We start from the raw sequence: 13,884 nt of genomic DNA, 5'->3' as shown, positions 1-13,884 counted from the left end.
TGGACATCTTGTTACTCTGGCCTACTGGCATGTAAGGAGCAGCGACCTGCTAGTGAAATCTCACTGATTTCTTTCCAAAGCTGCCCACCATGAGTTGAAAATATAAATTCTCACTTTTTTCTTTCAGATGCAAAGCTGGCAAAACAGTCGGAGCAATCATGTCAACTCGGTTATACCTGGAAGTGGGAGTACACCTTACTCATCGGTTTAGCAGTCGTGATCCTGACCTTGTGTGCAGTCATTATCATAAATAAGTTGGCGGTAAGTAAATTTGATGGCTGATTAGAGTAAGCATAACCCAATGGGTGCCATTACTGCAAAAACCCAAAGAATGCTTTTGGTAAGTCCAACCCCACGGGGCTGGTGGTAATTACAGCCTTGTGGCTCTGGTGGAAAGCACAATCCAAAAGGTATTTACTGTAAGAATAATCTAATGGTTGCTTACAGCAAGTATATCGTAATAACTGCTGGCAATAAATATATATATGTGTATGTTGCAAAAAATGCAAACCTATGGGAGGTGATGGTAAGTACAACCCCAAGTGTACACTCGGTAGGTGAGTATACAAGTAGTAAGTCCAGCACTGTGAGTACTTGCAGTAAGTACAGCGCATTGCGGCCTGGCAAAGAATACAACCATATTGGTGCTGATGGTAGGTAAAGCCCACTAGATACTTATGGTACCAAATGGTTGATGGCTATGAGCACATCTCAATGTGTCAGGCTTACTACTGGGAATATAAGGTGGCATGTTCTGTGTTCTCCTGTTCCTGCTGTGTGTACCAGGGGTTGGGGATGCAGCCGTCTCTGCAAAATAACATTTTCTTCTTCTATCGACCGCATAAAAGGAATGTGAACGTCATTCATTTCCTTATGAAGTAAATAAAATCTGTAGGAGTAAGTTTAAAAAAGAATCTACAAATGTTTATTGACAAATACCTGTGAATCAAAGAATTTGGCAACAGGAGGATCTTCCTACGATCCTAGTGAGCATCAGCTGCTTAAACAGAGACAATGCATCAATGGAAATCGTGTAAGGAAACTAAATCAAACAAGTTACATGGGTGCAGGATCCTGAAGTCATGAGAAATTACAATTTGACCTTCAATAGATAAAAATTTAAACATTTGCTGCTGAGCAAGGTAATCAAAACTTTCTCATCCCAAGTGCCTAGCATATAAATGAGGCATTATACATCATAGATGGCTGCAACTTGGATGGGCCCTCAGGGTGATTAAAGATGGCTGAAGTGGTTACGCTAACGCAATTCGTTTTTTATTTTAAACTCACAAAATCAGAATCTGAAATGTTTGTAGCCACCAAAGGACTCTTTTTACTTCTGAAACGCCATGAGACTCTCAACATTTCGCAGCACTGTTTGCTCTTAGAAAACATCAGGAGTTCATGTTTAGAACAAATCTCTTGTGGGCTTTTACCTCGGAGGGTCATTTAAAAACACTTTTGGATGGAACTATTACACGTTCTCGGTGGTAAGCAAGGTAACAATTGGTAAAAATACCTTTCAGCACCATCTTTTGAAAGTAGACTTGTGAAGGTGGTAATGTTGAAGAGAACTTCTTGAAGGAGAGCTGACATCTTTTTTAAACGTGCATGATGAAGGATGGTTTAAAATGTTATATTCACAACTGTACCATTTGTTGTTCAAAGAAAAGCTGATATTTTCTTCCTAAAGTGCACTTATTTTACAATTCTTTGTGTGAGAGGCCATGAAAGAGAAGCTGTAATTGATAGACTAAATAAATCAGGCATTCAGGTTGCTGCACATAGTTACAAATTACTAGAAGTTGCTGACACAAGAAGCACTCAAGCAGCAGGCAACTGTTAAAAAGCAGAAGGGTAACGGTAGAAGTGAGTCGCTGGTGAACATGAGGGCATGCAATCAGATATACATTTGTGCAAGAGACTCATAATGGAAATTCAAAAGAAAAGTTCATCAAATGAAGCGTCTGTAAAAACTATTTATCTTTACTAAAGGTGACAATATACCACTCTTATAGTTGTATCACAGCATATTACACCAATTAGTCTGAGACTATGGTGTATATAAGGTTTAAAATCAGCACTTCACCTAGTCGGTTTGAAGCAACTGAGAGTGTTTTGAAGTGTGATACAAATAGCAACAGTTGGCATGAAAGTACCTGGGTAACTCCACCTCTATGACTGTGCAAATATGGGGTGGGAAATGCAGCCCAGGGTGCCAGAGCTCTGCTGCACTTGCAATCTTACCCATTGGGCTTCCCTGAAGTAGTAGAACAAGCATTGGCAAAGCCAATAAATCTCACCTTTGGGAAATGTTGGCTTTGAAAATGATTTTTAGCGATGCTCGGGGGTATTGCCAGAGATTAAACCAAAAAAATGTGCAATACTGCAGCTGAAGAAGTGATGCTTAGGGGCTTTTATTTCTTTTTGCTTACTGATCCAAATTGGGTTGGTCAATAAATAAAAGGTAGTGCCCAAACTTTAAAAATTGAACCACAGTTTGGTTCTATTAACATGGTCGAAAGCCAAACTCAGGGCTTGATTAAGATCTTGGCGGACGGGGTTACTCTGTCACAAATGTGATGGATATCCCGTCTGCTGTATTACGATTCCATTATACCCTATGGAGATCGTAATACTACAGACGGAATATCCATCACATTTGTTCGGAGTATGTCATCCTCCTAGATCGTAGGCAGGTCCTTAATTCCATTGAAGTCAAGTACATTGACCCTTGTTTGGTGACTGTGTATTTATTTTTCAAAAGATGCACGGTACCCAATCCTGATCTAAAACCAAACTAAAGGTCTGAAATAATGCTCTTGTCCTTGGCCCACTGGGATGGCATGTCTATAAGTACTCCTGCAGTTTTGACAATTGATTGGATCAATTATATTTGGAGATAACAGGTAGGGTCTTCTTTATATCCCTTGCTGTAAATAGAAACAGTAGTTGATTGGGACAATAAGAATGGAAGATTAGAGCTAATTGCAGAGTTTAAAGTATTCATGTTATCGAGGCCTACAGATCAGGGGTTATTTTATATAAATCCATTGTTCCCTATCAGGGTCAGGCTTTTCCCCCTTAACACTATAACCCCGACAATCATCTAATTAATGAAGATGATCGTAAGTTAAAAGATGTTACTAAAATGTGGGACCCAGTCATCAGGCTGAATTGTTGTCTATTCGACAAGTTATAATACTGTTCCCAAGGAAAGGAGAGTATATCACTTTCCAAAATGTCTCTTGGTCATTTAATGTACTCGCTGAGTCAAACTTATCATAGGCCTACTTTCACATTGTCAATTTTTAAAGCTATATATTTTTTAATTAAATTTACAACCTGAAACCTCAATGTTATCACTCTGGGTCTTCTTTAATTCTATCAGTAGGTTGTGATGGGCTGTCGTACAAGTGACATCAAACCATTTTTTAGATCTGCTAACTTTTCAAATAAATGAGGCACTGAACATTTTTTAAGTTAACAGTGACCGAGTTAAACAAGGTTATCATAGAATTACAAACAGCCAAACACTCATTTACACAGAATGCAAACAGTCCAGTCAATCTTTACTGTTCATTGTACCCAATGGATCGAACCTCTCGGATGCAGGTATAGTATAATCACTGGAATGAGAAACACTTCATATGCTAAATTCCTGGTGAGGTTATTGTGTTGTGTTAGAAATGTTAGAAATGGGGTTTCTAGGTGGCAGTCAGTTTAAACCCTGCCCAAGTAGGCCCCTTCACTCTAGTCAGGGCAAGCGAGTCACATAGCTAAAATAATTCCTGCTCACCCTCTTGGTAGCTTGGCTCAAGCAGTCAGGCGCGTCTCTGAGGCAATGTGTAAAGTATTTGTACACACATACACAGTAACACAGTGAAAACACCACAAAAGTGCTCCACACCAGTTTAGAAAAATAGGCAATGTTTATCTGAATAAAGCAAGACCAAAACAACAAAAATCCAACATACACAAATAAAGATATTTCTTTTTAAAGGTTTACAAGTGTCTTAATCCATAGGATTCAATGGTTATAGCCTTTTAACACACAATACCTGGGATGCATAAAAAAACAAAGATGATACGGGTCACAAAGGAGGTGATGTGTCAGAAATGCAAGCAATGCGTCAATTCTTTACAGCGTAGGGGAGGCGATGCATCAATTCCTTACTGCGGTGCAGGGTCGATGAGAAAATGATGCCCTAGGACGATACGCGGAAAATCCAGATGCAGCTCCGCACTGAAACAAATAATGCGTCAATTCTTCTGCTGCAAGACTGGCACTTCATCGGAATATCTGCTACAGCACACCGATGCATGGATTTTCTTCTTCAGGTCAACAGCTTTCATTTCCAAGAGCCCAGGGACTGGATTTGGCACCACTTGGCAAGTCAGGAACCTCAGCAGGAGAACTCAGGCACAGGCAGATAAAGTATTTGATGTCCCTGAGACTTCTTAACAGGAGGCAAGGTCAGTTCAAGCCCTTGCAGAACCTTGGAAAGCAGGATGTAGAAAGCAAAGTCCAGTACTTTCACTCCCAGTCAGAGGCAGCAAGCAGCAGGGCAGCACAGAAAAGAAACAGGCAGAGTAGCAGTAACTCCTACTTCTACAGCAGCCAGAACTACTTCCTGGCATAATGTTCTCAGTCTAAAGGATTCAAAATTTTGGGGTCGGAGTTTCAGTACTTATACTTATTTCTGTCTTTGAAGTAGGTAAACTTCAAAGAGAAGTATTTGTAGTGCACAAAACTCTGCTTTTCCCTGCCTTGGCCCCCAGCCTGCTTTTTGTGACGACAGGCACAGCCCTATTCAGGTGTGTCAGCTCCTCCCAACACTTTAGCCCAGTAAGACCCATCAGGATATGCAGGGGACACCCGAGCTCCCTTTGTGTGACTGTCTAGAGTGAATTCACAAACATCCCAACTGTCACCCTGACCCAGACGTGTATTCAAACTTAGAATCTAATAACCAACTTAACCAAAATATGTATTTTTGAATTGTGAGTTCAGAGACCCCATATTCCACCTATCTACCTGCTCCCAATCGGAAATTATACCTAACAGATATTTCAAGGCAATCCCATGTTACCCTAAGGGAGAGATAGGCCTTACAATAGGGAAAACCAAATTTAGCAGCGTTCCACTACAAGAATATGTAAAACACAACAGTATATGTCCTACCTTTTAAATACACTGCACCATGCCCAGGAGGCTGCCTTGGGCCTACCTTAGGGGTGACTTAGATGTAGTAAAAGGGGAGGTTTGTGCTGGCACGTGGGTGCACTTGCCATGTCGAATGGCAGTTTAAAACTGCACACTCAAACACTGCAGTGGCAGGTCAGAGACATGTTTACAGGGCTACTCATGGAGTGGCACGATCAGTGCTGCAGAACCACTAGTAGCATTTGATTTACAGGCCCTGGGCACACATAGTGCACTTTACTGGGGACTCACTAGTAAATCAAATATGCCAATCATGGAGAAACCAGTCATCAAAACAATTTATACAGGGAGCACTTGCACTTTATCACTGGCCAGCAGTGGTAAACTGCCCAGAGTCCTAAAACCAGCAAAAAAAAATGCAGCACACAGTCAAAACAGGAGGTCAGAGGTCAAATGTTTGGGGATAACCCTGCAAAAAGGACCATTTCCAACATGTTTTCTAATGAGAGGTATCTATAGAACAAAATAAGAGGAAATGCTTCGATCCCACCCTAAGGAACCTAGGTACATCTCAGTTTACATAAAATATTGCCATCTAAACAGCCCTTCTTAAAATTAATCAAATTGCATTCACCTGGCCAGTGCTTCATACCATTCATAGCCTAGGGAATTTGCCTTGCATTAAAAATATCATCGTGCACCTGACAGCCTCCTCCTATCTGGGAGTCAACCGGATGAACAGCCATGATTTTTAATTGGACAAACATTTCTACAAGAGAGGGAGGCACATGACCATTGTCACCATTTGTGTGTTTGATGTACCACCCTAAGTGGGAAGGGTATGACCTTATATGGGTCTTGTGCCCATTGTTCCACTGGAATCACGCTGCACCCAACTCACAAGTCTCAATGAAGGCAAAACGAATCTTCCATTGCTTGTGTTGTAGTTCACAACTGGCCTGGCAGTTCGGGCTCCACAGTTCCTAATGAGGAAGGGTGAACAATGATTTGTGTATGTCTGTGTCCAAACTGAGGTCGCATGGTGGGCAAAAGAATGATGGGTTGGCATGGTACCCGAGTGATTGCCAGTGGAGATAGCAATTGCAAGTGTTCCTCCCATCACCTTTTGTATATTTGATAAGATTCAGTAGTTTGATCTATTCCTCCCAGGCAGGAAAAGCACTAACAAACAATACTGGATTCCACACAGCGGGAGCATGAAGGGTGCCTTTTGGTGCTAAACAAGATTCCTCTGCCCCTGTAGCAACAAACACACCATCAACCAACCCAGGTTCCTCAGTTAATTAGATATTACAGTTTGTGAATGTGAGAGCACATTAGAAAAAAATGTTTTTGCAAAAATTCAATTTTAATACATAAATTGTGAAAACATTACTTAACAGTGACATCATATGTTATGTCAAGAAGGGTAGCATTATGTTTAAACCTGTACATAATGTTTCTTCTATGACTCGCCTTATCAATCACAGTTGCTTTTTATCTATTACTATTTTTTCATCTGCCATTGTCACCCACCATGATCCTTTGGTCTGTCAAGTTCTCCTCACTATTGCTTCATTTACCTTTATCACTTTATTTGCTAGTATTTATTCATCTCCCCATTCAATTCTCGTTATTTGTTGATTTGTCAGAATTTCTCCATCTAATAATTTATGATCCCCTGATTCCATCTACCATTATTTGATACTCTGCAACTATTAGCTTATCTGCAAGCTTTGGTACATATGTCAAGTATTTCGTTCCACTGTTGCATCATCTGTCACTATTTCTCATCTGCAACTATTTCTCCAGTTACCACTTGCGTTACCTTTTTCTAACTCTTTAGTAGCAGCTAATTCTGTATGTGTAACTGTGTCTTCTTTTGTGCCTATCCCTTACCTACAATTAGCTGTCTTTATTCTACTGTCTCGGCTTCCCATTCAATCATTAGCCCATCGCCACCATGCTTCACAAGTCACTGACGATTCCACTACTGCTATCAATAGAGTGTCATTTGTTTAAATTGTTGCTAACCTACCCTGATCTTTTAATTTTGTAGATAAAGCAAAACAGTCAGTTTCCAAAGAAGAAACGTGTCCCCAACACAGTGTATGAAGATATGACAAGCAGTATCCGTCGCAACACTATGACACGACCTCTGTTCTACAGTGACCAAAATAGGGGCAGTCATTTGGTCGAAAATGCTACTTCTGCCAACTGCGCCATGGGGAATAGTCCCCACTACTTACAGCCACCAGATCCCCGCCATGGGAGAGCAAGCATGGCCTGTAGTATCCCACCCTACTGATCATGGCTGCAGCAGGGGCAAGGTCAGCAGAGTTGCTCTTATCCTGCCGAGGCTTGGGGGCACTGTATATGCTTTTTTGATAGTCCTGCATTAGGATTAAGGGTATGATTGAAGGGGGAAGGGGACACAATCAAAATGACTTACTGAGAAAATTCTCAGCCGTCCAGATAATGATGGGAAAGAAGCAGTCAGTCGTCAAGATCATCTTTTCTCTCTCTCTCTTTCATATTGGTCCTAAATTCTCATTTTCTCAGACGTGCATACTCTATCGCCAAAACTAGTGAGTTTCATCTGAGAGTTTAAATATCCACAAGGCATGATTTTGTAAACCAACAGCGCCATTTTGAAGCTGCAGCTGGCACGTTACGTTCACATATGGTTATTTCGGTACACCAAATGAAATGTTTGGTTAATCATTCCAGATGATGCCTCCGGGCAGTAAAAAGCCAATAAATAACCTACAAGCCAAAATAATGAATTAGGTCATTATTGTAGTATAATACCTTCTATTTGTCCTTCGTGCAAAGTCATTAGTTTTAACTCCTTTTTTACTAAATTATATCAGTGTTTCATTCCAAAACCCAATTACCAACAAAGCTGATAGATTGTTTGTAGTTCTTAATTGGCCTAGTTCAGTAATTGGCCTATGTGATATTTCATTGACCCCCAGATACTAATCCATTAACCCTAATTTACTCAGGAGCGAATTATTTGGTAATCCCGAAGCCACTTCCTATAGCTTCATTACCATCAAGTTATTCAACACACACACAGGTCTCGATGCTATGCTCCGTCGTGCCAGCAGCAGTAGTTTCATTTTTCACTGCTGTCCCGCTAGAAGGGTAATGCTGCACATTTGAAGGTTGAAGTCAGTTCTATGCTTCTGTTGTCCCACCCCAGACCCTCTGCAACAAGTAGCAGGCATGTAGACTGTACTGGAAGGGCCACTATTAACCATGTTAACAATCTAAGGACAAGAGTTTTCACAACCTCTTTCTCTGCTCCTGATTCATGGATTGGTATTTGCTTCGTGGAACTGCTGGCAGGTTACTTGAATCTCTCAAGTATTATAGAAGGGCATTCATTTCCTTCCCAAGCCAGCTGCACATGTAAGACTGCACACTCTTTGCCTTTGTTTGGCAGGTTGTGGCAGAGCTGTCTTGTAATCACATCAAATTAGGGGCTGTATTTATAGGCCCCTAGTGCCACAGGAGTGTCACTTTTAGTGACACTCCTGTGGCGCTAAGCACAGCGCCGTATTTACAAGGTGGTGTTAAGCCACTTTTTGCTGCTTAACGCCACCTTGTAAATATGGCCCCTTCCCACACAGCACTGTGCGTGGAAGGTGCTTGCAATGGGTGTTGCTGTGGGAGTGCCACAGCAATACCCATTGCATTTTGACGCTGCCTCAGATTTATGAAATCTCGTAAACCTGAGGCAGTGCCAAAAACTAACGCCATCTCCAGGGGTGGTATTAGCAGGGCGCAACGAGGAGGAATACTTTTATTCCTCCGTGTTTTTTGCTTTTTCTATGCATGCTGCATTCTGCCGCACACATAGAAGCAAAATGCCAGAAAGGATTGTTTATGTGTGGGAAGGTGCCCCTGTCTGCACATAAACAATCATTTGAAAATTATGCTTTGGCACTTCTGTGTGTGCTGCATTGTGCAGCACACACACAAGTGCCAAAGAGCCATTAGTGATTGTTTATGTGCGGGGACACCATCCCACACATAAACAATCACACTCCTCAACACAGACATCCCTGCACGATGGTGCAAGGATGCCTCTGTTGGCACTGGCAGCTAAATTAAGCATCAGCACAGAGGGAAACACATAGGTGTGCTGTATTCCCTTAAATTTGGCGCAGCGCTGCCAATTTTGACGCAGCACTGCACTGCGCCACTTTTCTTTAAATCTGGCCTTAGATGTCTGCTTTTAACACATAGCAGTTATATTGTTGCACCCAGTGTGCCTGCTAGCATACTGCATAGGCAGATTTTTGCTTCAGCAAGTTTAAAGGTATAGAATTGGAATTCACCAAGGTTTTCCAGGAGAATCACTGAAAATCGGCATTTGTTACATTTTTCCAGTCAAACCTCTGGAAACTATTGTTCCTTAAAGTAGTACGTCTGAACCTACCTAGAGTCTTAAACCTCATGGTGAAGACTTACAACTTTCTTTAAGAATTGAGTATTATTTATTTAGCGGGGAAGATTATACAAACAGTTTTGAAAAAGCTAAATTGCACTATGAATATTCTGTCACAACATTGAGACCAACAAAGTACAATAAATTGAAATACTAGTTTAAGTGGAAACTGGATTGTCAGTTTGACTCAGTTATCCAAGAATTACAGTAATTCCCCATGCTGCATTACTGCACTCAGGTGTTAGGAGGAGACATTCCTCAAGCTGGGCACACTTTGTACCTGAAAATGACCGTTAAACAGGAATTACTTGAGGAAAACGGAATGCCAAGAATTTCCATTCCCCATAGTATCAAGAGATCTGGGAGAGACGTGCACCTAATGAGAGTCTGAGTGAAAATGCTCATATTGTCTAGGTAAACTAACCCAAATCATATCTTCAGTTGATTTCATTGAAAATGGAGTAAAAAGGCATTCCACTGATTAACTTCCACGCTTTCCTGATGATTGTAAACCATGCAGTTGCTACAGGTATTTATATTTGCAACCAAGTAAAAAGGAATGATAATGTGTCTGCAAGTCGAAAAGACAGGTAATTTGCCTTATTCACACAATTTTCAACTAATTTGCTTATTTATGCTGTGAGTTTGTACATGCACAAACAATAACATGTCGTTTCTAATGAACTTAGCCTCCCATAGGAGTTTAACTTCTTCAGACATTTAAATGCCTTTCGTAGTACATGATCTTTAAGCCAAACACGATGCAAAATATGCTTACAAATTTCATAATGCAAAGTTCAGGAATAACATGGACTGGCGTAGTGGGCGCCTCAGTGGTAGTTTCATCAGCAGAATATACCGTGAAAGCCCCATTAGAAAGATGTTAAGTACCTTTAAATGTTTACTTATAAATATTGTTAAAGCAGCTTACGTGGTTTATTTCAGTTACTGTGAATAAATATACATTTTATTTTAAACACATTTTGTATTATTGATAATGCTAAAAAGAAATCAAAGTCACTTGTCCAATAATGATTGCAAGTCATCTGTTTTAGATCCTGTCACTGTCATTGTTTTGTGCTAAAGCAAGCACTAATTTCCGCATTCCAGTCTCCTAACTGATATGATACTCAATTGTAACAATCTTAATATTCTGCCCACTGTCTGCAAACAACATCTGCAACTCCAAATATTTCATGGCTGGGTAAACAAAATCCTGTAAAACTGGCATGAAGGTTGCACCCAGAACAAGAAAAAAAGAAAATTAAGCAATAGCTGTAAACTATTTATGTTTTTGTAAATATTCATCTAATAGTTGTAAGCATACTGCTTTAGAAATGTGATAGGCTACTGTGGACATTCTTTTTTCAAGCATAAATAATATCTTTCCACAATTCTAAATATCATACAGCCAAATAAGGACTTGCACAGTCTGCACAGTCTGCTAAGCACTTTGAGTTAACAGCTGTAGACCGTTAACATGGTATACTCGGTGCCACCGCAATCATGAGGCAGGGAATTCACCCTTAAGCTAAAACAAATTATGCAACATATTCTCGAAGAAAAGGTGAATACGTGGCACATTTCTGTGGCATCATTGGCTAGCTATTTTGACATTGCTACAAAACTGGTCGCAGCGATATAGGCAGAGCACAGGATTTTCGGGAGAAAACACTGAACATTCAGTGCATTCTATTCAAAATGTTGCTTACCAATAACTCATGATTTTGTCAGCACTAAACCACAGGACACCAACTTCTCCCGCTGTCGTTCAGGTGAGGGTGTTTATTCGTAATGTCCAAGTGACTATAAATTCAAAGAAGGTGTAATTATTCATCTTGTTACTCATTTTACCCAAAAAATGTGAGGTTGCCAACAGGACCCAACGTGGGTCTGGAGCAAGATTGATTTTGCATATTCTACTCATTTCTGAGAATATAGTATGGCAATGAGAGTGCAACACAGCGCAAGTGTATAGTGTATGTATCCAAATGCCGGAGGCTTCCTTACATTTCAAACATTTGTTTGAACGTTTACTTGAAAATGCATGCCAATCCCCTGATAAATAAGATAATTGATACTTTGAGTAGTATTGTGTATTTCTAAGGTTTGAGTTTAAAATGACACTATTGTGTTTCTTTTAGTTATTTGCCTCCATTCTTCTATAGTAAACCCTGTACCCTGTACCACATCTAGCTCCTATTTTCCTATGACTGTATGAACTGAGCTATTTATGTACTCATAGTTCCTTGGAATATGTATTAGCAAATCTCTGAAATACAATGTCATAAATATATGAGGGTGACCTCTTTATCTGCCCATTTAGAAAGTTTTGCCATTGCAGGTGCTTATAATATTTTCAATGCAAAGGTAAATTAAATTCTACCTTAATGTAAGGAAATGAATTGATCACATATAGCACCATTTTTTAAAAGTCCTTCCCTAATCCCGTAATTTCCCATTCTGGGGGATTAGTTGTAGAACTAGGTTAGAAACTAGGATTTCACCACAGTGGTATACTCACCTGAATTTTTCTAGTGGTTGTTGCTTCCTAAGACTCCAATCATAATTCTGACAATGTGTCTGTAGTATGTAATAGCTAACTGTCTTTCACAGCGAAATGCCATTGCATCTAAGGGCATAAAAATCAAGATTTGTCTCCTACCATCACTAAAAGAATTGCCTCTGAAAATTCCCTGTTGACATCTGGAATTACTAACCTTTTGAGTTCCTAAACTACTGCAGCTATATAAAAAGTTTCATATTTAAGGAGGGTCCATCTTCCTTTTTCCAGCTTGGTTTATAATGACTCCAGGCTGTTAGAAATGGGGTCTTTGGTTCGCAGTCAGGTTACCCCCTGTCCAAGCAATGACCCTCACTCTAGTCAGGGTAAGTCACACACAATCCAAATTATCCTGTGCCCACCCTCTGGTAGCTTGGCACTGAGCAGTCAGTCTTAACTTAGAAGGCAATGTGTAAAGTATTTGTGCAATAAATCATACATTAACACAATATAGCACCACAAAAATACACCACACAGTGTTTAGGAAAATATATAATATTTATCTGGATATTTGCAGGTCAAAACGATAAAAGATGCAATATGAAAATGAAAAGATATCACTGGAAAGTGATATAAAGTGTCTTAAGTCTTTAAAAAGCAAACAGAGTCTCTTTCAAGCACAAAGTACATGGTTGGAGTGAGAGGAGGAGATGTGTGGAAAATGGTGTGTGCGGCGGTTTCGCCCCTTCACACACGGACTTGTGTCGTTCTTTTTCACGTGGGGAAGACGTTGCGTCGATTTCCGCCGCACGGACGGGTGGCCTCTTTGGGTCGCGGGGTTTTCAGACGCCCCAGGGTCTGTGCGTGGAATCCTGGGCTTGTTGACCAGTTGTGCGTCACTCCGGTGGGCGATGTGGGGAAATTTCTCCCTCACGGCAGGCGCTGCGTCGATTTCCCCTCTGGAAGTCGGGTGGCGTTGTCCAGGTGGGCCGTGCGTCTAAGTTCCGGTCGCACTGCTGGCGCCACCTCGATCTTTTCCTCACGAAGTCGGGTGGCATCGTTCCAGTTCGGCGAGCAGTGAATTTTTCACCGCGACACAAGCTGTGTGTCGAATATTTCGCTGCGCAAGGAGTCCAGTTGCAAGAGAGTAGTCTTTTTGGTCCTGAGACTTCAGGGAACAGGAGGCAAGCTCTATCCAAGCCCTTGGAGAGCACTTCGGCAGCAAGGCAAGCGATCAGCAAGACAGCAGGGCAACAGCAAGGAAGCAGTCCTCTGTAGAAAGCAGTCAGGTGAGTCCTTTAGGCAGCCAGGCAGTTCTTCTTGTCAGCGTGCAGGTTCTGGTTCAGGTTTCTTCTCCAGGAAGTGTCTGAGGTGGTAGGGCAGAGGCCCTGTTTTATACCCAAATGTGCCTTTGAAGTGGGGGAGACTTCAAAGAGTTGCTTAGAAATGCACCAGGTCCCCTTTCAGTTCAATCCTGTCTGCCAGGGTCTCAGTAGGGGGTGTGGCAATCCTTTGTGTGAGAGTAGGCCCTCCACCCTCCCAGCCCAGGAAGACCCATTCAAAATGCAGATGTATGCAAGTGAGGCTGAGTACTCTGTGTTTGGGATGAGTCTGAGTGAATGCACAAGGAGCTGCCAACCAAACCCAGCCAGATGTGGATTGTAAGGTACAGAAAGATTTAAGTGCAGAGAAATGCTCACTTTCTAAAAGTGGTATTTCTAAAATAGTAATATTAAATCCAACTTCACCAGTCAG

General features: G+C 41.1%; 1 protein-coding gene across 1 annotated transcript in view; it reads left to right on the top strand.

Annotated features, from left to right (window-relative positions):
* Window positions 1-10,600, top strand: part of LOC138246069 (uncharacterized) — a 73,208-nt gene extending 62,608 nt beyond the window's left edge. The window contains exons 3-4 of the mRNA XM_069200271.1: window positions 128-261; window positions 7,227-10,600. Coding sequence (XP_069056372.1) covers window positions 128-261; window positions 7,227-7,475 — 383 coding nt within the window. The 3' untranslated portion in view covers window positions 7,476-10,600. The remainder of the gene's footprint in view (window positions 1-127; window positions 262-7,226) is intronic.
* The last annotated feature ends 3,284 nt before the right edge of the window (window positions 10,601-13,884 follow it).

The sequence above is a fragment of the Pleurodeles waltl genome, chromosome 7, assembly GCF_031143425.1.
Source record: "Pleurodeles waltl isolate 20211129_DDA chromosome 7, aPleWal1.hap1.20221129, whole genome shotgun sequence".
NCBI lineage: Eukaryota > Metazoa > Chordata > Amphibia > Caudata > Salamandridae > Pleurodeles > Pleurodeles waltl.
The sequence above is the reverse complement of the archived record's forward strand: the minus strand, read 5'-3'. Positions and strand labels throughout refer to the sequence as shown.